The sequence below is a fragment of the Myotis myotis genome, unplaced genomic scaffold (genome assembly GCF_014108235.1).
Source record: "Myotis myotis isolate mMyoMyo1 unplaced genomic scaffold, mMyoMyo1.p scaffold_m19_p_3, whole genome shotgun sequence".
Lineage (NCBI taxonomy): Eukaryota > Metazoa > Chordata > Mammalia > Chiroptera > Vespertilionidae > Myotis > Myotis myotis.
Window position 1 is genome coordinate 156,935,727 of NW_023416335.1, and position 21,442 is coordinate 156,957,168.

General features: G+C 48.3%; 2 protein-coding genes across 8 annotated transcripts in view; one reads left to right on the top strand and one right to left on the bottom strand.

Annotated features, from left to right (window-relative positions):
• The window catches only part of KIF5A (kinesin family member 5A), a 31,955-nt gene extending 29,474 nt beyond the window's left edge, over nt 1-2,481 (bottom strand). Inside the window, exon 1 of the mRNA XM_036297709.1 lies at nt 2,088-2,481. Coding sequence (XP_036153602.1) covers nt 2,088-2,216 — 129 coding nt within the window. The 5' untranslated portion in view covers nt 2,217-2,481. The remainder of the gene's footprint in view (nt 1-2,087) is intronic.
• Nucleotides 2,482-5,943: 3,462 nt separating this feature from the next.
• DCTN2 (dynactin subunit 2) lies at nt 5,944-21,362 on the top strand. Of its 7 annotated transcripts, XM_036296906.1 has the most exons (16): nt 5,948-6,115; nt 7,000-7,068; nt 11,109-11,117; nt 13,551-13,556; nt 16,028-16,124; nt 16,299-16,360; nt 16,696-16,794; nt 16,999-17,159; nt 17,358-17,508; nt 18,766-18,831; nt 19,044-19,082; nt 19,262-19,339; nt 19,434-19,505; nt 19,749-19,851; nt 19,948-20,039; nt 20,927-21,362. In XM_036296906.1, the coding sequence occupies exons 1-16, from the start codon at nt 6,080-6,082 to the stop codon at nt 21,011-21,013; spliced, it is 1,227 nt and encodes a 408-aa protein (XP_036152799.1). In that variant the 5' UTR covers nt 5,948-6,079; the 3' UTR covers nt 21,014-21,362. The 7 variants fall into 7 exon arrangements, 6 of the variants coding, with proteins under 6 accessions (XP_036152802.1, XP_036152803.1, XP_036152799.1 ...); XR_004965705.1 differs by lacking the exon at nt 20,927-21,362 and having other exon boundaries at nt 5,944-6,115; nt 19,434-19,575; XM_036296907.1 differs by lacking the exon at nt 11,109-11,117.
• Nucleotides 21,363-21,442: the final 80 nt, after the last annotated feature.

Below are 21,442 nucleotides of genomic sequence, written 5' to 3' on the forward strand. Positions count from 1 at the left end.
AAAATGGCCCCCCACAAGCCTTTATCTAGGAGTGAGAGAGTGACAGGAAGGGCGAAGGCAAGGGAAGATACAGTGAGACAAAGGTACAGCCCTGCATATATCAGGCAAAACAGACAGGAAGGACCTGCTATGTAGCTAAGCTAGAATCTGAACTGGCAGGCCCCCCCCCCCCCCCCGCCCGGGCCTCTCCTCATCTCTCTTCCTTCCCCACCTTCCACTGTGTCTCTCCCGTTTAGCTGCGTGAATTGGACAGATCCACACCACAATTCCTTCTCCCAATTTCACCCTATGCCCCATGCTCACCAAGCCAAGATGAACAGCCCAGAGAGTCTAGAGGAGTTGGTTTAGACTTACCTGAAAAAAATCTACGATAAAGGAAGCGAGCCTTAAGAGGAGAAGCCTTTTGTAGATTTGCTCCCCCAAAACCAACTCCCTCCTGTTTCTCAGATTTTATATCTCAGAGGGACCTGAGGCTCCAACTCTCATAGCTAATGCCTGCTGTCCAGACTGTTCAGAGAGGAGTCCCCCAAGGTTGATCCACTGGCCTGTGAGGCCTAAGGACCCTGAGACAGAGACGGGGGGCCCGCTCAGTGTGGCAAACAGTCCCATTCATAAGCACACACACCTGGCACCCACCCATCTGAGTTCACCGTGCAGGTGAGAGAGCTCGGTGTGGTGCCAGCCTGGGGCCCTTGGGGACAGAACACGTCAGCCGCTCTCTTCCTAAGGCCTGTTTACTCTAAGTCCCATTCTCACTGATTCAGAAGGCCCAGGCTCCCGCCCCTTCTTGCTTTCATTTCTTTAACAACATGCCTTGTGCCAAGCACTATGGATCAAAGATACAGAAGAAGTGCTCTTGACCTTGAGGACTGTCCTCATATGTGCCCCTCCCTTCTCAAAGGGGCTAGTTCCCTGGCCCAGCACCCCTCAAGCCCTACTGGACTCCACCCCAATCCTTTCAGCCCTTAGCCTGGCAACCCCTACCAACCTAGGAAAGGAGGGGTGGGTGAGGAGTTCCCTAGAAATTCCCTTTGGACCATTACAGATGAAGGACCAGAATAGAAATCTGTGGAGGCAATATGACATAGAGGGAAAGACATGAGCTTTGGAGCCACAGATTTAGGTTCACATCCATGAAGTCACAGTGTGACCTTGAGAAAGTCATTCCACTTCTTTGGGCCTCAATTTCCTCATCTGTAAAATGGAAATATTGACACCAACTTCAGACTGTTGTTTTGAGGATTGAATATTACACATAGAGTAACAACCACACGGCAGATATTAGCCCTCCTTCGTACGATTTCCTCAACGGGTAGGGGCTGTCATGATGAAGTAGAGGTGGCTTGCTACTTTTTATTGGGTCAACAGAAAGGATGAATAAGCAAATACTTGTTAGGATCTCAGGGTCTGCTTATTTTTATTTGTTAGGGAGAAGGAGGGGGTTTGAAATCCTCTTCCTACTGTACCTGGGAGGGAAACGCAGACATTTCCTTAGGATCCAGGAGGCTTCCCCAAAACTAGGTGTGGCATCATTGCATGTCTTTCTCAGAAAACGCTTCATCAGACCTGTGCCCTCCCTCCAAGTCCAGGCTGCAAGTACTGTGGGGAATGATGGAGGACTGGGTCCCAGAGCCCATCCTCTTTTGTATCTCCGCAGAGACCCTGGACTGTCCCCCTCGGACCTAGTCCATCCACTAGTCTTCCCTTCCCTCCCTTCCTGGGAGCTGGGGGTAGAGATATGAGCCAATAACAAAGGGAAGACGCGCTTTCTCTAGGGGTGAGGGGAAACATTAGAAAAACACAGGACTGGTGGTCAGGGGTGGGGACCCTGCAGGGGGCAGCAAAGGGGAAGGGGGCGACCTGGTGGCGGGGAAAGAGCCCCCTCCCACTGCAGAGACTTGGCAGCGGGCCTGCCAGGCCACACCCAGCCATCCTGGTGCAGGGGAGAGGAGGGGCTTCGGCGAAGATGATGGAGGATGAAGAGCGGAGAGGGGGCACCGAGGGAGAGGCAGGGACTAAGGCTCGGCGAGGGGTAGGATTCAACCACCTGCCCCCTCCCCGAAATGCCCTCCTACAGAGGCACTCACCCCAATAACGACGCTGTCGTCCCCTTGGAAAATGGGGATGAACTTGTCTCCCCGCAGAATCTCGGCCTGGTTCAGGGGCCGAAATCGGCAGAGCACCTTGATGCTGCATTCGTTGTTGGTCTCCGTCATGGTGGTCGCCGGCTGGGGCTGCTGCACTCCCTGGGCGGCAGAGGAGGTGCGTGCTCCGAGGGAGGGAGCTCAGCGGAGGCCGAGGTGGAGGGCAGGTGCTTGGCCTCTGGGGCCGAGAAAGGTCTGGGGGTGCCCGGGTGCAGGCTGGGGAGCAGGGCCGGGGCGCACTTCCTCTCTCCTGCGGCAGCGGGATGCGGGCGACCTGGGCGTCTGGTCCTCTCCGGGCGCTCTGCCTCTCCGCCCCTCGCGCTGCAGCGCCGCTCTGCGGGCCTGGGCGGGGCGGCGACCGAGGAGCGGGGCGGGGCTTCCCTCGCCGCGGGGCGTGGGGGCCGCTCCGCGTCCATCACCCACCGTGGCACCTTTCCTCCCCTTTGCCTCCTCTTCTCACCCCTAACTCTCGAAGATAACCTTGTCCTCACCCCTTCCCTGCCCAAGTGACACACTGCATCCCACATCCCTAACCTGTCAGTCCCTCCCCCAGACTCCACCCTCTGAAAGGAATAAGGGGTCTGGGGAAGGCCTGTCCAGCCCCTTCCAGTCCCCTTTACTCCAGGGCACCCTCCACCCCGTCACAATCCTCTCTCCAAATTGGGAGCACACTTCTTATTCCCTCTCCACACACCCCAGCCCACTCAACCTTCAAGGGCAGTGGCCTATACCCCATGGAGATGGCTGTACAGGTACCATTTTTTTCAGAGAAGAGTATCAGGAGAAGTTTGGCTATTCCCTTCCCGTCTACATACAGGGGTGCAGTCTGCTATGTCCCCAACATACATTCCTTTTTGTTGTTGTTTTGTAATATATTTTTATTGATTTCAGAGAGGAAGGGAGAGGGAGAGGGCGAGATAGAAACATCAATGATAAGAATCATTGATTGGCTGCCTCTTGCACGCCCCCTACTGGGGATCTAGCCTACAACCCCCGCATGTGCCCTGGCCATAATCAAACCCAGGACCCTTCAGTCCGCAGGCCGACGCTCTATCCATTGAACCAAACTGGCTAGGCCTTTGTTGTTGTTAATCCTCACCCAAGGATATCTTTCCATTGATTTTCTTAAGCGTGGAAAGGAGGGGAAGATACAGAGAGAGGAACATCGATGTGTCACATGAATTGATTGCCTCCCTCACGTGCCCCGACCAGGGCCAGGGATCCAGCCCTAAACCGAGCCCAGCAACTGAGGTAAGAGGTACCTGTCCTTGACCAGAATCCAACACAGGACCCTTCAGCTGAAGCTCTATCCACTGAGCCAAACCGGCTATGTCCCCACATCCATTCCAGGTCCTCAGTTTGAAGGAAAACAAGCTCCCATTCTGGGCTATCAGAATTCAAGAGCAGATAAAATTTTCATTTTTGCCTCATAGGTTGGGCCTGGAATGATGAAAGTGGGTAGCAGTAACTTTTGCAAGAGAACGGGAGTCAGAAAGCAGTGAAGGAGGGGTAGTGATGGGGTGGGCAAGGCCAGAGGGACTTTAAGAGAGGACTTCTGGGGTAGACTTCTGAATTTGGGTTTCAGGCAGGTTTAGACACCGATTTGAGTGTGTTTCCTGTCCCAGTTACTATTGGACAGAGTCCTAACATCTCAGGCCTTTCTTCTTTTGTTTCTCCCCCTTCCCTCTCTGTTTCTCCCACTTCTCTGGCCAAAAAAAGAAAAAAGAAAGAAAGAAAAGCCAAGCCTAGAGATTACTTGTCCTTCCTGCCCTTAGGTCAGACTTCTGCTGCAGCCCCTGGGCAGAACTATCTAGAAGCTGGCCAAATTGATTTTTCTCCACATCACAGGCCTCCGCTAGCCAACAGAGTTAGACTGCAGGAATTGAGGCTCTAGGCCAAGGGGAGGAGCAGGATGATGGAAGAAGGGAGGAGGGGATAGAGGTTCTGCCAACAATTGTCTAAGGTCACTTAGACACTATGAGGCAAGGGGAGAGAATGATGGCCTGGCCAGACAAGACCTAAGCATTCAGAATTCAACTGGGAGGGTTTCCAAAATTGGACCTATACCTCTAACCCACCTTGAATTTTAAGGAAACTGAAGGGGAAGGGTTCAGGATAACAAACTGCAAAGGAAGGCAAAGGACTATGAAGAAAGAGGGATAGAGGCTTGGTGAGGAGCCAAGGGAGGATGCACAGAATGACAATGAGTTCTAAACTCAGGAAAATAAGCATCTCTCTAGTCACTTGGTCTGTCACTATTTCTAAGTTTTGCAACAGCCTGAAAGCTTAGGGTACATCCTGGGAAACAGCCCAACCTCAGGCCTCCAGGGGCTCCAGCATGGCATCCTTAAGTAAAGGAGTTTCAAAATGCTAGTCCATGGAGGGTCATTGGTCAGAGACAAAGGTTTATGGGTAAGCCCTCCCCACCCCTCCGCAAAAGTTAAACACACACGCAGTGTGATTTTTCATAAAGCAGAATTTATTCTGAGAGTATGTCCTTCTTACTTTCCTGCTAAGGGATGATGGCAATAGTAAATAGATGGTTTTTTCCTTTAATGTACTTGGCAAAATGAAAGGAAGCAATGCTATGCTTATCTCGCAAAACTTTGTTGTTCTTATTTTAATTTCCTTTTTTTAAATTTTGTTTTAATTTTCTTGAACTGTCAAATTCAAAGCTCTGAAACCAGTGAAGTGGCTAAGAGCACAGAGGGTGTTCAGACATAGAGCCATCACTTACCTATGAACTTGGATAGGATGGCTAGATTTGAAGAAAAAAATAGGATAATCAACCCAGCCAGCATGCCTCAGTGGTTGAGCAACAAACTAAGAACCAGGAGGTCACAGTTCCATTCCTGGTCAGGACACATGCTGGGGTTGGGGGTCGATCCCCAGTGTGGGGCATGCAGGAGACAGCCGATCAGTGGTTCTCTCTCATCTTTGGTGTTTCTATCTCTCTTCCTCCCTGAAATCAATAAAAATATATTTCAAACAAGCAAACAAACAAACAAAAAGTATAACCAGTTAAATTTTAATTTCAAATAAAAAATAACATTTATTGTGCTATTATGTCCCAAATATGGTATGGGACACACTTATGGGTCCAACCGGGGTGTGGCTCAGTGGTTGAGCTTTGACCTATGAACAAGGAGGTTGCAGTTTGATTCTCAGTCAGGGCACATGCCAGGGTTGCAGGGTCCATCCCCAGTGGGGCTGTGCAGGAGGCAGCGGTTCAATGATTCTCTCTCATTATTGATGTTTCTCTCTCTCCCTCTCCTTTCCTCTCTGAAATCAATAAAAACATTTTTTAAAAGCCTATTTATTGCTTATTTCAAATTTAACGAGGCTTCCTGTATCTTATGACAGTCCTAAATTGTGAAGGTGACTTACCTTTTTCATTCCCAACAAGACTGAGCCTTTATTAAAGTTTATTTGTTATCCTTGTTTTTGGAGTCCTGGCTGTGTCACAACATGCCTAGTTGTGTTATTTTTATGTAATCATTTGATTTCTGGGGAGTCCAAACTTGTTTATCTGAAGAACGGGAATTAGAAAAGCTCTTTCACAGGCTTGATGTAAAAACTAAAGAAAATAGGTCGGATGAAATAAAAAGCACTTTACTGTCATCGCCCGCCAAAGCCCCAGTGGGCCAAGACTACATATCCCATAATCCCAGTCGGCGCCCCCCGCCATTACCTCATTCCCTGCCCTCGTTCTCGCCAGTCCCGGCCTCTACACGGGTGTGGTAGCGGGCTGTTCTCGCGACTTTTGCTCTGTCCTCCTGTGCTTCAGCTGTCGCGAGACTTCCTACTCCTCCGCCTCCTCCGCCACTCCCTCTGCCGCCGCCTAGCTCGGGACCCGGACCCAGCCTCTCCCCCACCCGAACTCCGGCCCCGGCTTCGCCGAGGCCCCGGTCCCCCAAACCCGCCTCGCCGCCGCCATGGCGGACCCTAAATACGCCGACCTTCCCGGCATTGTGAGTACAGGGCCGGCCTCGGCTCCCTAGAACCGCGCCCCCGACCTCCTGAAGACCCCCAACAGGCACCAACCTGTGACCCCTCCCGTCTGCAGCCCCTGCACCACCCCCAGGGCTCCCGCCGCTTGCTCCGGACGAGCCGCAGCACCTTCCGGCCTCCTCTGATCCGACTGGGCCAGGCCTAGGTCGGCCTACCGGGCCCCTCTTCCGGCCGCCGCCGGGTTCTCGGCCCAGAAATCGTCTCCGGGCCCAAATCACTGGGCCCGAGTGTTTCTACCTCCCATGTCAACACCAGTGACTCCCCACATCTTCCCATGAGCCTCCCATCCCCACCCAGACACACACATCCGGCCACTTAGTGATGGCCTTCATCCTGCCAGAACCCTTGTGCTGGATGGAGAACTCTGTCCCCCGGGGAGTGCCCTGGCACCCCACCCCGCCCCGCACGTGCGGGCATGGACCCCCCTTTGTGCTGGACTGCCTGCATTCCCGGGTTGGGGGCTGGGTCACAGGACCTTGGGTACTAAGGTCCTGAGTCACTCTCAACCCTTGTGCCAGGGTAGTGTGTACAGGACCTAACGCGAGGACAGCCCTTTTCCTACTGATGACATAAGGATTGCTAAGGACCCATGCCCTTTCAGATTAGGGTAACGTCTTGGTCATCACTTATACTCAGCATTTACCATCAAGTCCCAACTGTCCCCACTGTCATCCCTATCCCTCTAAGACATGGGAACTGCAGTTAACTGGGCAGGTGGAAGCGAAGGGACAGGATTCTGGCATCACAGCCTGCCTTCTCTGTTAACTTGTTCCAATGGAATAGGGTCAGGGGTGTTGGTGGGTGCTGTGTAATGAAGTCAGGTGGTCACTGCTTCTACCCGCAGGCCAGGAACGAGCCAGATGTTTATGAAACCAGCGACCTACCTGAGGATGACCAAGCAGAGTTCGATGCGGTAAGACTATGTGCTGCCTCAGGACTCCTCTGGACTCTGACCTCTCCCCCAGGCAGGCCCTTTCTCTTTTCTGGGGAGCCATGGCGATAAGCGGGTATGCCAACCCAGCCTGGGTGGTGTGTTGGTTGCAAGGCCTTGGCGGGCTTGCCGCTGCCAGTGAGCAATACCAGGAAGGAGAGTCAGGTCAGTGGAATTCCAACGAACAAGATCTGATCCTTGGCCTTTGAAATAAAATTGAAATATCCCAAAACATTTAGGTTTGGGGCGAGTGACTCCTAAGTCCCCTGCACGCTATTCCATGGTAATGAATCATGAAGCTTGAGTTTTTATAAACTGCTTAAGGTTAGGTCTAGGCCTTCTAGTTCATAAAATATTTCACTCAATATGTGTTCATTAGTATCCTACCGAGAGCTAGACTTTGAAGTATTGAGGAATACCCTTTTATATGACTGTCGGGCAAAGAGTAAGAAAATTATTTGGAGACTGAAGAAAGATAAGGGACCTGGTCAGAGCAAAACAAATTTGAGGAAGAACAGACATTTTTTATATCAGTAAAGGAGAGGCCCTGATAGCACTTTCAAGTCCAAGAACTCAGGAGGAAGGAATTATCTGTGGACACATTTTAATGAGGGGAACCACTTAGCATTGTTTATTGAATTTATTTATTAGGTGTTTAATCTTTATTTTTGGTGCAATGCAAGGAAGAAATGCACTTGCTCTCAAGAGTCACCCAGACTAATGGGGGAAGTTAGGATACATAGAGGAAACAGAAGAAAAAAACAAAATTGAGTGAATGGAAATCAACATAGTGAAAATTCTGTATGTAAGTGCAAAGGGGAACAGAGATTTGTTACCGTGTCTTACAGGATGTGTTTTAGGTTCTGTTATTTCCAAAGAGAGCTGGGCTAGGGTCATGTGGATGGTGTGAGATCTCAATAAAGTTGTGACCAAGAGTCAGCGGGAACAGGCTCAGTGTGTGTGTCTGTAAGTCCTGTGGCTATGCCTGTGGGGCTGTTAGTTCTAGAGAATGCTGGTTGCTGGCTTATAATGTATGGCTTGGCGTACTCACTTATTCCTTATTTGATTTCCCCTATGTGGAAGTGGTTCCTGCTTTGTGGGGAACACCTTCCCTGTCCCCTCTCTCAGTGTTTTGTTCCTTGTGGCTTCTGTACTTGCTGGCATGTTAGTCTGTCCCCCAAGCCTGAGTATCTGGAGATAATGTAGATGTTGTCATTGCTCAGGCACCTACGTATGCACCTGTCTCTCCAAGAGGTATCCTATTAGGAAGCTGTCTCTGACCTCACAGGGCAAGAGTGTGTATGCTGAGGGCTTCACTCTACTGTCACAGTTCAGATACTGCTCAACTCCGGCCTAGGCCACTACCTGTAAAACATCAAGCCTTTATGGTGAGATAATGAATGGAACTTTGTCCCTTTGTCACTGACTTTGATACAAACAGGTAGCCCCTTTCCAAACCAAAAAACACATTGTAATTTTCCTTCTGAAGGTAATGGGATATCTCTTAATAAAAAGATGAGACCCATTCCAGGCATGGAAGAACCTGAATGTGGAGCCCTGATTGGCTGTTTCTCCCTGCTGAGCCTGAACAGTATATTTTAGTAAAATCTAATGGGGAGAGAGGGTACCATAAGTATTCTTTTCTTGTGGCACATTGCTTAGGATGCGGTATAGAAGTGTATAAGATCTGGATGGTGAATATTCCATCCTTTAAGGCCCAGCTAAATAAATACCTCTCACTAGGGAGGAGTGAGAAGGATGGGGAGACCTTTACTATAGGAGCCTGGGGGGTGGTTACTGAGATGTTTCCTGATGTCAGCTAATGTCTTTGGCCTCTGAATTTCCCAGTGGGCCTTAGGAGGGCAGCTTTCGGGAAGTCAGCTGAGTAATGGTTCTGCCACTGCTCTTAATACTGACGTAAATGTGCAACTTGAGGAGCGGTGGGTGGTACTTAGATAATCCAGAACCTCGTGTCCATGAGACTTGGATTCTCACCAGTGGCCTACCTCCTCACCTACCCTCCTAAGACCTAGCACAGGTGACAGTGCATATTATCACTATTGTGACTGAACCATGAGGTTTTCCGGAACCTTCTTAACCCCTGGCAACAGCATGCTCTGCCTTAGTCTCCAGATTATTTTCTCCCCCCGCCCTAGATTATTTTTAACTTTAATTTTATTGGTTTTTAAAATAGGTTATATATGCTCATAGAACGAAAGTTTCTCTTCCCACCACTGTCTGCCCATTAAGTTCCCTTCCTTGGAGACAACCAATATGACCAGTTTCAAATGGAACCTTTTCGGCGTCTCAGATTTTTATTGGAAGGAATAGTCAGCCCTAGCTGGTTTGGCTCAGTGAATAGAGTTTCTGCCTGTGGACTGAAGGGTCCTGGTTCGATTTTGGCTTGATCCCCAGTAGGGGGCGTGCAGGAGGCAACCGATCAATGATTCTTTCTCATTGATGTTTCTCTCTCTTCCTCTCTGAAATTAATAAAAATAAAAAGGAATAGTCAGAGAGGGTTGACCCTCCCTGTCTTTTAACCTCCTTTCTCTGTTTGCTCCTCTGTAGAAGAAATGGGGCTGCCTAACGAAATAATGTCCTGTAATATTCCTTAAAGATTGTAATTGCTGGTTTAACTTAAACATAAAAGTTTTACAATTCCCATAATGGGGAGATAGGAGAAGAAAGTAGTAGAAGGTTTTTTTTGTTTTTAATATATTTTTATTTATTTCAGAGAGGAAGGGAGAGGGAGAGAGAGATAGAAACATCAGTGATGAGAATCAGTAATCAGCTGCCTCCTGCACGCCCCCTACTGGGTATCGAGCCCGCAACCTAGGCGTGTGCCCTTGACTGGAATCTAATCCAGGACCCTTCCTCAAGCTAACGCTCTATCCACTGAGCCAAACTAGCCAGGGCAGTAGTAGAAGGGTTTTTTTTGTTTGTTTTTTTAAATATATTTTTATTGATTTCAGAGAGGAAGGGAGAGGAAGAGAGACATAGAAACATCAGTGATGACAGAGCATCATTGATCGGCTGCCTCCTGCACACCCTCCACTGGGGATAGAGCCCACAACCCAGGCATATGGCCTGACAGGGAACCAAACCTGTGACCTCCTGGCTCCTAGGTCGATGCGCAACTGAGCTGTGCCGGCCAAGCCATGGGTTTTAATTTTGGTAAAGATGATCCTGAATTTCCTACTATCCCTTTAAAAATGATTTTAGCAGGAAGTATTCTCAAATGAATGGGCCAGAAAACTGTATAGGCTAGCCCCATCTTCCTCAATTTGGGAGGATCTCCTCTCTGGATTTCAGACACTCCTGGGTTTATTGGGGTGATGGGCTTGTTTGGAAACTTTTCTTAAAATGTCTTGTCCAGAAAGCTAATTCCCATTTGGAATTCCATCTCTTCTGGGCCCATAGCCTGCCTTGGGTTTGTGGGGCATTCTGCTCATGATTTTTGAACTGCTGGAACAAGGGGAGTATATATTTTTATTGATTTCAGAGAGGAAGGAAGAGGGAGAGAGAGAGAGAGAAACATGAATGACGAGAGAGACTCATCAATCGGCTGCCTCCTGCACGCCCTCCACTGGGGATCAGGCCCGCAACCCAGGCATGTGCCCTGACCAGGAATCAAACCGTGACCTCTTTTGTTCATAAGTTGATGCTCAACCACTGAGCCATGCCAGCCAGCCAAGGGGAGTAAATTTAGAAAACCTCACTGGAAGTAGGATTTGGTTTCTCCCTTTATGCCATAACTATTCTCAACGCCATGTGAAAGGGGGGAAAAGTGGCCTGCCAAAGTTTGGTGGGGCCCTGGCAGAGGCTTCAGTTTTCCAAAGGGTAGGTACTGCTGGACACTGCACCAGGTTGAAATGACAAATGGTAGGTTCTCTTCCTTACAGTTTGGGGTATCATAGAGTATGCTTGATTGTGTTCATTAACTGTTGGCGCACTTGAACTTACCTGAGTTTTTCCTGATGCTTCCCCCATCCTCCCTCCTCACCACCTTGCCTGGACACTAGTTTGCACAAGTAAGACCATTCGATGCTTCTTCTCTGCATGTTTTTTTCATCTGCCATCTCGCATGCAATGCTCTGCCACTGTGCTATTGTTATAGCTAATTTAAATTCTAATGAGTCCCTAGCTGGATCACTAAGGGGCCTGCTGGCCGTATGTTTAAAGATCAGAAATCAAGGATTAGAAGCACAATGATGATCCATGAATCATTGTCTCTTCCTCTTGGAAGTCTGCAGAATAAAACTGTCCAATGGAGGATGGGATAGAAACATGGAGGCTAGGAATGCTTGGGCACATAAGGCATTCAGGAGCTAGAGTTAGAAGGGGGTTGCCTTTCTCAGACTGAAATGGAGTTAAGAGAAAAGGAATGACTAAACTATTCCAAACAGGGATGAAAAACAAGGGGAACAGCCACAGTCCTCACTTCTTAGCTGTGTGTGGATTATGCCTGGAAAACTCAATTTAATATTCTAAGCTGAGCCTTTACAGAAAGATAAATTGGATAGGCAAAAGGGGTATTATATGCTAATTTTAAGGTAATAACTTTGTTTATTTGTGCTTTCATGAGTCTTTCTGTTTCTGTTCCCCTCCTTTAGAAATGGATGGTTGCTCAGCACTATGTTGGTCCATCCTGGACAGTTTTATTCTTCTGTACTATCCATGCTCCTTGTCTTCATGGTTCCAAAGTCCCTCTGGCTGCAGTGTTGGCATAGAGCCTGAACAGGCCTCTCCCCCCTATCTGATCTAGAACCTCAGGTTTTGCCTCTAGGCACAGCCATTTAGCCAAACAGCCCTGGGGAGTCTGGGAGTTCATTAGTGAGAGGGACTGGGAATCATCTACCAGATAAGCTAGTACCTGGTATCAGGGCACTTAGAATTTTCAAGTCAAGGTGGCTGGGTGTAGTAGGTTTCCATGGTGACTGTTACTATTCCAGGTTACAGGAATTATGCTTAAAATCTCATCATTCTCCATAGGACAGATCGGGAAGTGGCATATATTGTTTGCAAACTAATAATGCCATTTTCCTTTTCTTTGATTTTTCTGTCCTCCTGATTCTGATTGTTCTTCATGATTTGAACTTGATTTATGGCCCATTGTCCTCTATTTCTCCTTGAGTTTCTCCCAAACTGATTTTAGCTTTGTGGGGCAAGTAAGAGAAATGTGTAGTGTGTGTGCCTCCCCTTGTTTTGTATGCATGCAAATGTGAGCGCATACACCCACTCTGTAGAGACATCCCAGCCTAGACCACAGGACCCAGGTTCACCTCTACCCTGAGCTGAGGGAGGAGTCTGCTAGGGTGGACCCTGGCATCAGGCGATGGAGAGGTTGAGGTTCAGGTATATTTAGCGGAAATCTCTGAGGCAGGAAGCATTTGACCCTCCACACTTCTATCTACCCGTCAGTAGAGCTCCTGGAGAGGCAGGGTGTACAGCTGAATTCCCCTTCCTGGTAGTTCTTTACCAGTCTTGCCTGGAAATGAGATTCTTATCTGTGTGGCCTGGACTAAAATAAGGCCTCTTTTAAATACTCCCACCTTTCCCCTTTGTCTACCCTCCAACCCCTGTGAATCTTGTGAGTAGAGGGTTGAAGAAACCTGTTCTGCATATGGGCTGGTAGCTGTGAATCTTGGTGTCCTCTGCACTCTTTGTGCTAGCACATCACGGCAGAATTGCTCTGGATCCCTCCGAGCTGCAGGGTGAGCTACCCATCACTCAAGAAGTAATCAAACACGGAATACACGAGGGACCAGGATCTGCCCTGTGTCGTTTAGCAGCAGAGAAGGAGAATGGGGCTTCAATCAGGTGCTTCGTATTTCCCTAAACTCACCATCTGTACCTGACATATTTTATTCTGCTAAACCTAAAATTATAACAGACCACCCAAATGAGCACTCTCATTGTGACTGACTCAGTCATCCAAATGTCTGATTCTTCTACACTAGAGAAACCAGGGGACAGGAAGACTTAAGCCATGAACTCCCCCCTTGAGAATTATGGACCCTCAATCAGTGCAGGTCCTCAGAATCTCCATAGCCTCTGCTTCACATTGCCATTTCTACAGCTTCCCCTCCACCTCAGCCTTCTTTCCCCCCACTTCCCTGTTCCATGCCACTAGCTTGCAGCATCTAACTACTAGTTCTCAGATGATCCTGAATTGCTGCTGTTACTGGCAAAGCTTCATGACATCCTCACCACCAGAGAGGAAAGGGACCCAAGCTCTTCTTTCTTCTGGGGGTATGTGACAACCCGAGCTGAAATTTCTTGGTCCCCAAATTTTGCTAGGCTCCCCTGGGCCCTGTGGTGCAGTGTGTTTGAAGACTGTCATGTAGTGCATGTGACAATTTGCTAATAACAATTTTGTCTTTTTTTTTCCCCTCCCTCACCCCCATTTCCCCACTCCCTTTCCTTTTAACTCTTGATTTTCTCACCTCTGGGGAAACCACAAGGAGCTGGTAAGAAGCCTGACCTTTCATCTGCTTTTTAGTGGGGTGTGCTGTGATGGGCAGTTGTTTTTCTGTCCTTTTGTCTCTACCAAATCTTTCATCTATTCAGCCCCACCCCAGCGACAACCTTTTCCCACCTCACAAGTCACTGTAATAACATTGCCCCTAACTCATGCCCCCAGATCTCTGAGACACTGTGGAGTAGGTGCCACTGGAGGACTGAAGTGTTCTGCCCACCTGTCTCCAGGGCCACACCCTCAGAGGGCTCCTCAGGGTTGCCAGTGTCAGGCCGCCCTCCTGACCCAGCATATGCTTCTGTGTCAGGAACAGTGAGGTGAAAGCATTATCCATCCCTCTTACTGTCCAGAACCTCTGAAACTCATAGTTCTGTGTATTTGCCTTTCTTACTCCACCCCTTCCCTATTTTTAGGAAAGTAAATAAGAAAGTAGGTTCTCATCTGCACAGTGCCTGTCCCATAATAAAGGTTTAACACAATGGAGCTATAATTTCTTCCTTTGGTCTGTAGACTATATCTCCCATTCCTCTTTTTAAGAGAAATTTTTTTTTAATGGGTTTCTACTTCATTGGCCTTGATTAGGGCACTCACAAAGAGGAGTGGCATATTACTGAGTGTCAACTTTCGGAGAAGATGGTTGTCTTTCCTGAGCACGAGTCCTTCTCAGACACTTACAGACGCTAGAGACCACACAGTTATTTGGCTGGTGGGTACTCAGGCCTTAACATTTCAGAGAAGATTAAAGAGATGATTATTTAGGACTCAGTTGTCTTTTTTCCCCTAGGCCCTTGCATATGGGACATTGAACCCTGTTGTTTTCCCTTAATCTTTAGCTCTTATCCATCTGCCCAGCACTTTCCTGAAGAAGAGGGAAAGATCATAGTTGATCAGTTCTCCTTACCCCCTTTCCTCCCTTATTTTTAAAGCTGCCACTCACACTGATTCCTTCTTTACTAGCAGACCTGAGATGAAGGATGGAGCTTTAGTCTGCTGCTTTTTCTCCATCAGTGTCTCTTTATCACCATCATCCCCCCACCCCTCAATACCCACAGGCAGAGATTCTTGTTCCTGGCTGCATATTAGAAATATTAGAATCACCTGAGTAGCTTTTAAACCAACCTACTACACTGGCCCTACCCCTGGAACAATAAATCAGAATCTACAGAGGTGAGCCCAGGCCTCTTTTTCTTTCTAATGTTTTAAAAACTTGGTTTGAGAGAGAGAGAGATTGTTGTTCTACTTATTTATGCAATCATTGGTTGTTTCTTGTATATGCCCTGACCAGGGATCCAACCCTAAACCTTGGATCAAACCTTCAACCTTGGTGTATCAGGATGATGCTCTAGGCCAGGGCCTAATATTTTCTAAGTGATTCTGTTGTGCAGCCAGGGTTGAGAACCATTATTCCAGCTAAAGGACAGAAGACTTACTTTGTCTTCCTTCTGTAGAAGGTGGAGGTAGCATCTCCAAAAGAAAAGGACTCCTGAATGTCCCCCTCCCCGACCCCCGCCCTCAGTAATGTAGTGAGCACTGTCAGACTGCTGACAATTGAAGGACAGACATGCAGTATGAATGCCCAGTCTTGGTGTAGTTATTGGAATTTGAACAGCCAGTAGATACCCAGTAAGGAGGGAACCTCTCTGCCTCAATTTCTAGAGTAAAATCTCATTTCCTTTCTTTACCATGTCCCCCACTTATGGGGTAGCTTCAGCGCTTAAGAGCCAGCAGAGCGGTCAGGGAGGGCTGGAGCTGGGGCTTCTCTTAGAATAGATGCTGGGTTATCTCCATTTCAGGACTTGTCTATGGCCCTTGCCCATAGGTATTCTTGGCAAGCAGATACTGCTTCTGCTTGTTGCTTCTAAGATGTCCCTTAAAAAATAATACAGTGTGTTCTTGCCTGTCTCTCTTCCCCTGAATTCCCTGACTTCATGGCAGCTTAGAAACAGAACTTCTGGTCAGGCTCTTTGCCAGCCAACCTTCTTTTTCTATCAAAGAGCTGATGTCTTCCCTTCAGCAGCACATTCAAGTCCTAATATTCACTCTTTGAGTTGGTAGCTTGATTGTCTGTTATTCCACCTCTTTTCCTCCAGCAAGAAGGGAAATTAGCTTGAAAGTGGACTTCCTCAGCAGCAAGGAAATTTACTTTTGGTAAAAAGTAAAGGTTAAAAGGTCAGGTTCATTTCTTACCCTGAATGCATGGTATGTGCCAAATAACTGGGAGGGCCCAGTTGGCTGGGGCGGGGGAGTGGGGAGGCTATGCTTCCTCTGTTCCCAGTTGAATCAGGGTGTTAATGTTTATACAACTGAGACTACAATTTACCAGGAAGCTTCCGTTTCCTAGGTCGGGCCTGGGTCGGCAGCTTGGAAAGTAGGAGCCAGTCTACTTATATATAGGGGATTTTTATGGGGAAGTTCTAGAGTGTGAATGAGACTGCCCAGCGCCTGAACTACCTATTCCTGCAGGAGGAACTGACGAGCACAAGTGTAGAGCACATCATTGTCAATCCTAATGCTGCCTATGACAAGTTCAAAGACAAGAGAGTGGGGACAAAGGGACTTGGTGAGACTGGGCTGTAAATTGGCTGGGGGGAAATCTGTCCTCAGGCCTTAGTGCCTTTTGCTTTGGGAAAGGGTCCCTCATAGAGATCCCTGGGGGAAGCCTTCATTGTCACCTGAGACCTTGACTGCCTTGGGCTTAGATCAGGCCCTTAATTTCATCTTCTTTTGTTGACAGATTTCTCAGATCGTATTGGAAAAACCAAGAGGACAGGATACGAATCCGGAGAATATGAGATGGTTTGTTGTGTGTGTGTGTTGATGGGAAAGGTACAGTGATCCTCTCTAGCAGGAGATCAAGGGATGCTGTCAGATTCTGAGTTTCTCTTTGGTTGGGGGTCCCCAACCAGAGGGGATGGGGAAAGAGGAACCCAGTAGGATGCATCTGAGGATGCTTTATTCCTCTGCTGTTTGCTCTGGAGAGTCTCCAGGCCTCCAGCTATCTCAGTTCAATAGGGTGTAGTAGATTCTGAGTTGGATGTAACACCCTCACAATTCAAGCCCAGGGTTTGGATAAATTCCTGAGGTTCCCTGTACTGGGGGGTATAACATCACCTTTTGTGCTTGCTCTCTAGCTTGGAGAGGGTCTGGGAGTGAAGGAGACACCCCAGCAAAAGTACCAGCGACTATTGCATGAGGTCCAAGAGCTGACAACTGAAGTTGAAAAAATCAAGGTAACTATAAACTATCTTCTCCCCTCTCTGCTGTGACTTGTAGAACAGAGGAGGACCTCCCAGCAGGAGGAGAACGAGTCCCTGTGCTCCTGGATCCACACGAATCTCTATTCAGTGCTATAGGTGACTTCCAGCCACAGCTAGATCTGACCCTTTTTTTTTTTCCTTAGTTCACTCTTGCCACCCTTCTACTTTTCATACCAGACAACAGTGAAGGAATCAGCCACTGAGGAGAAGCTGACCCCCGTGGTGTTGGCTAAACAGCTGGCAGCCCTGAAGCAGCAGCTGGTTGCTTCCCACCTGGAGAAGCTGCTGGGACCAGATGCAGCGATCAACCTTACTGACCCTGATGGAGCTCTGGCTAAGTGGGTGCTCTACTTGGTTGAGAAATCATTGCTAATTGGGGTGTAGAGGGACTCAGCCAGGTAGTGACAGGGCTATTAAGGGAAGAGATGGCCTAGCGGTTCCTTAATGCTGACTACTCTGAGGTAGAATGAGAAAGAGTGGCTGGGCTGGCCTGCATCCTTCAAGTCATGATATTATTACTTGGTCTTCTGACCTAGGCGCCTACTACTACAGCTGGAGGCAACAAAGAACAGCAAAGGGCCTGGTTCAGGGGGAAAAACCACAAGTGGGACCCTCCCAGATAGCAGCCTTGTCACTTACGAACTACATTCGCGGCCTGAGCAAGACAAGTTCTCTCAAGCTGCCAAAGTAAGTATGTATGTACTGCGGATTGGGGGCCCAAGAGGGAGGCAGGGGAGATGTGGCCCTAGAGACTTTCCTGCCTTCCTCCAAGGGATCAGTTCTGGGGAGAGGGTGCTTCTGATCTTTTTAAAAATATATATATATTTTTGATTTCAGAGAGGAAGGGAGAGGAAGAGATAGAAATGAGAATTGATTGGCTGCTTCCTGTACGCCCTCTAGTGGGGATTGAGCCCACAACCCGGGCATGTGCCCTTGACGGGAATCTAACATAGAAGCCTTAAGTCCACAGGTCGATGCTCCATCCACTGAGCCAAACCAGCTAGGGCGCTTCTCATCTTTTTCTTTTTTTAAAAATATTTTTTTATTGATTTCAGAGAGGAAGGGAGAGGGAGAGAGAGATAGAAACATCAATGATGAGAGAGAGTCATTGATTGGCTGCCTCCTGCACGCCCCCCACTGGGGATCAAGCCCCACAACCCAGACATGTGCCCTTGACTGGAATCGAACCCGGGACCTTTCAGTCCACAGGCTGACACTATCCACTGAGCCAAACCAGCTAGGGCGCTTCTGATGATCTTTTTTTTTTTTTTTTAAATATATTTTATTGAATTTTTACAGAGAGGAAGGGAGAGAGATAGTTAGAAACGTCGATGAGAGAGAAACATCGATCAGCTGCCTCCTGCACATCTCCTACTGGGGAAGTGCCCGCAACCCAGGTACATGCCCTTGACCGGAATCGAACCTGGGACCCTTCAGTCCGCAGGCCGACGCTCTATCTACTGAGCCAAACCGGTTTTGGCTCTGATGATCTTTTTTTTAAAAATATATTTTATTGATTTTTTACAGAGCAGAAGGGAGAAGGAGAGGGATAGAGAGTTAGAAACATCGAGAGAGAAACATCGATTCAGCTGCTTCCTGCACACTCCTTACTGGGGATGTGCCCACAACCAAGGTACATGCCCTTGACCGGAATCGAACCCAGGACCCTTCAGTCCGCAGGCCGACGCTCTATCCACTGAGCCAAACCGGTCAGGGCTTGGCTCTGATGATCTTGATGTCTCATTCTTCGTGTTCCCCTCACCCATCTACTTTCAGTTGAGATTTTAAGATTATGACTAGGGATATGTTCCTTGGAAAGGCATCCATTGGTAGAGGGAAGAGCAGAGGGGAGTTGCAAGCAGACAAGCAGAGAATAGCAGGATCTTACCTTCCACTGCAGCAGCAGGGAGGTGATGGCAAATCTCACCTCCTTTCTCCCCCTAGGTTGCTGAACTTGAGAAGCGCCTGACAGAGCTGGAAGCAACTGTACGCTGTAATCAGGATGCTCAGGTCAGGTGCTCTCCTATTCTTAGTCTTATCCTCACATTCTATACCCTCAGCCTGAGGTCCACAGCATTCCACAGAATCCTGGGAGGAGTCAGGAAAGGGTGTCAGTACTGGGATCAGCCAGTGGGCTCCTGCTAGAACAGGAAGGATGGGGAAAGTGGTAATCATATGGAGAGAGTAGAATCACTGATTTCTTCCCTCCTCTTCCCCACCAGAATCCTCTTTCTGCAGGTCTGCAGGGAGCCTGCCTAACAGTGAGTGTGAAAAAGAACTGGAGTGTTTGGGGTACGAGGGGATATTGGGATCGGGTTGCTTGGAGAATGATTTTGAGGTCTACATCTATATATTAATTACTCTCAGTGGAATATGGGGTAGCCTCTTCCTAGTCTGATCTTTTCCTTTTTATGAAACTTGTCCCAACCCCTTCCCCCAGGAGACTGTAGAATTGTTGCAGGCAAAGGTGAGCGCCCTGGACCTTGCAGTTTTAGACCAAGTGGAGGCTCGGCTACAGGTATTAAGTGGAGGACAAAGTGGATTACAGATCGCTTGGGACTTGGGAAGCCCTGGATGCACTTACCCATCAGCCTTAAAATCTGTGTTTGCAGAGTGTCCTGGGAAAGGTGAATGAGATTGCCAAGCATAAAGCTTCTGTAGAGGATGCAGATACACAAAGCAAGGTCGGGAAGACATCTTTCCCCATCTCTCCACCCTTTCCTGCTTCCTTATGTTCTCCGAGTCATCCTGGTGGTAATGAGAGCACTGAATCCTCAGGTCCCTGTCTTTATAAACCCGTGCCAACTGAGAAAGGGTAGTGCTTTGCTCTGTCCCCACCTAGTTGACCTCACCCCACCCTAGTAAAGTCAGTGTGTACTTCACTGACAAGTAGGCCAACTCCTCTGGGCCCTGTCCTGTCCCTCCAGGTACACCAGCTATATGAAACCATACAGCGCTGGAGCCCCATCGCCTCCACCCTTCCTGAGCTGGTGCAGAGACTTGTCACCATCAAGCAGCTGCATGAGCAAGGTGGGAGGGGTGTCCAGAGGAATTGGAAAGTAGGCAAATTCTATTCCCTTTCCTCTTGTCTTGCATTCTAACCTCCCCCATACCTTTCTTTTGTAGCCATGCAGTTTGGTCAGCTCCTGACACACTTGGACACTACACAGCAGATGATCGCTAGTTCTCTCAAGGACAACACCACCCTCTTGACCCAGGTCTGCCCCTTTATTGGTTTGTTGCCTCCCTTCTTCAGACACACAGACCAGGTTCTCCAGCTGAGTGTCTTCTGAGTATCTCAGAGTGCTTTCTGCCTTAGCCCCTTTGGTGGCATCGTTTGTAGCAGGACCTTGGTTTGAGTCTTCACACTGTTTTTCAGTGGTTGTAGAAACTTAGCCTATGAACTTCAGTCTTGCCCTCTGGAAAATTATACTTATTTCAGAGTTATGTGGACGAGGTTAAATAACCTGGGTGAATTGTTAGTTCAATAAACATCAGCTTTTCCTCTGAAACCTACCCTTTCCCTCTGTAGTCTCAGCTTAGCTTTACCCTCTCTGGGTCCTCATCCAGGTTCTCCTGAGCATAGTACATTGGGAGGAATGTGGGCTTTCACGTCAGGAGCTAGGCTCCAACCTGGTTTTGCCACTTCATTTCTGACTCTGAGCAGTGAGTTTCACCTTCTTCCCTCATTCTTTTAGCAGTGTCCAGCACATAATGAGGCCTTGGTTTCTGTTGAGACACAGTTTTCAGTGCTGGGGGGAGGAGGAACATTAAAGTTGAGAGACCAGCATCACAGGACCATCAAAATAAGTGAAAAAATTTACTTGGTATAATGTTCTTCCTCTGGAGCAATTTTCTAACTTTAATCAGTGAACCCCTATTTCAACAAAATCTTACTTGGCCCGCTTAAGAATCCTGCCTGCTTGGCAGACCCTGACCTAGGTCCATGGTACTCCAAGAGTAGTTTGAAAACTACTGCTATAACCTCCCTGCTCTGAGGCCCGTAAGCTGTGTTTCCATTTAATTTTGTCCTAAGAATTTTAGGTCCTCAGCTAGGTAAGCACCTGGAATTGACAAAGAATAAAACATCTCTATCACTTTCTAGGTACAGACAACCATGCGTGAAAACCTGTCCACAGTTGAGGGGAATTTTGCCAACATTGATGAACGGATGAAGAAACTGGGAAAGTGAGCCGCTTTGGGAGATGGAGAACAGGGGTAATACCTACCCCTTTGAACTATGTTAACAGGATACATAGTTTTCCCTTAATTGTAACTCTTGCATCCCATCCCATTTGACACTGGGCACAAATGGTTCTTCTTGCATGTGGGGCTTATACCCCTCCTCTGATGACTAGAGGGGTAGCTGGGGATATTAGATGGTGGTCTCCCCTCAGGCCCTGGGCCCAGCCACATGCCAGGTCATGTCCAATATTGCTTTGTCCTGTGTGGGAAGGATTGGGTCTTGTCCTGCAGCAGTTTCTGTGGCTGATTGTAACACTGTACAACTGTTTCTGACCATTAAATGCTGTTGTACTCTGTGTGGCCTCTGCTGTGTTTCCTGGGGAAGAGGCAGCACTGAGACATTCATAGCATAATAGGCAGGCTAAGCTACTATCTA

Coding starts and splice junctions, on each gene's coding strand:
- DCTN2 (XM_036296906.1), top strand. CDS start 6,080: ATGGCGGACCCTAAATACGCCGACCTTCCCGGCATT. Junction 17,509..18,765: donor AGTTCTCTCAAGCTGCCAAA/GTAAGTATGTAT, acceptor TTCTCCCCCTAG/GTTGCTGAACTTGAGAAGCG. Junction 19,083..19,261: donor TGCAGGGAGCCTGCCTAACA/GTGAGTGTGAAA, acceptor CCCTTCCCCCAG/GAGACTGTAGAATTGTTGCA.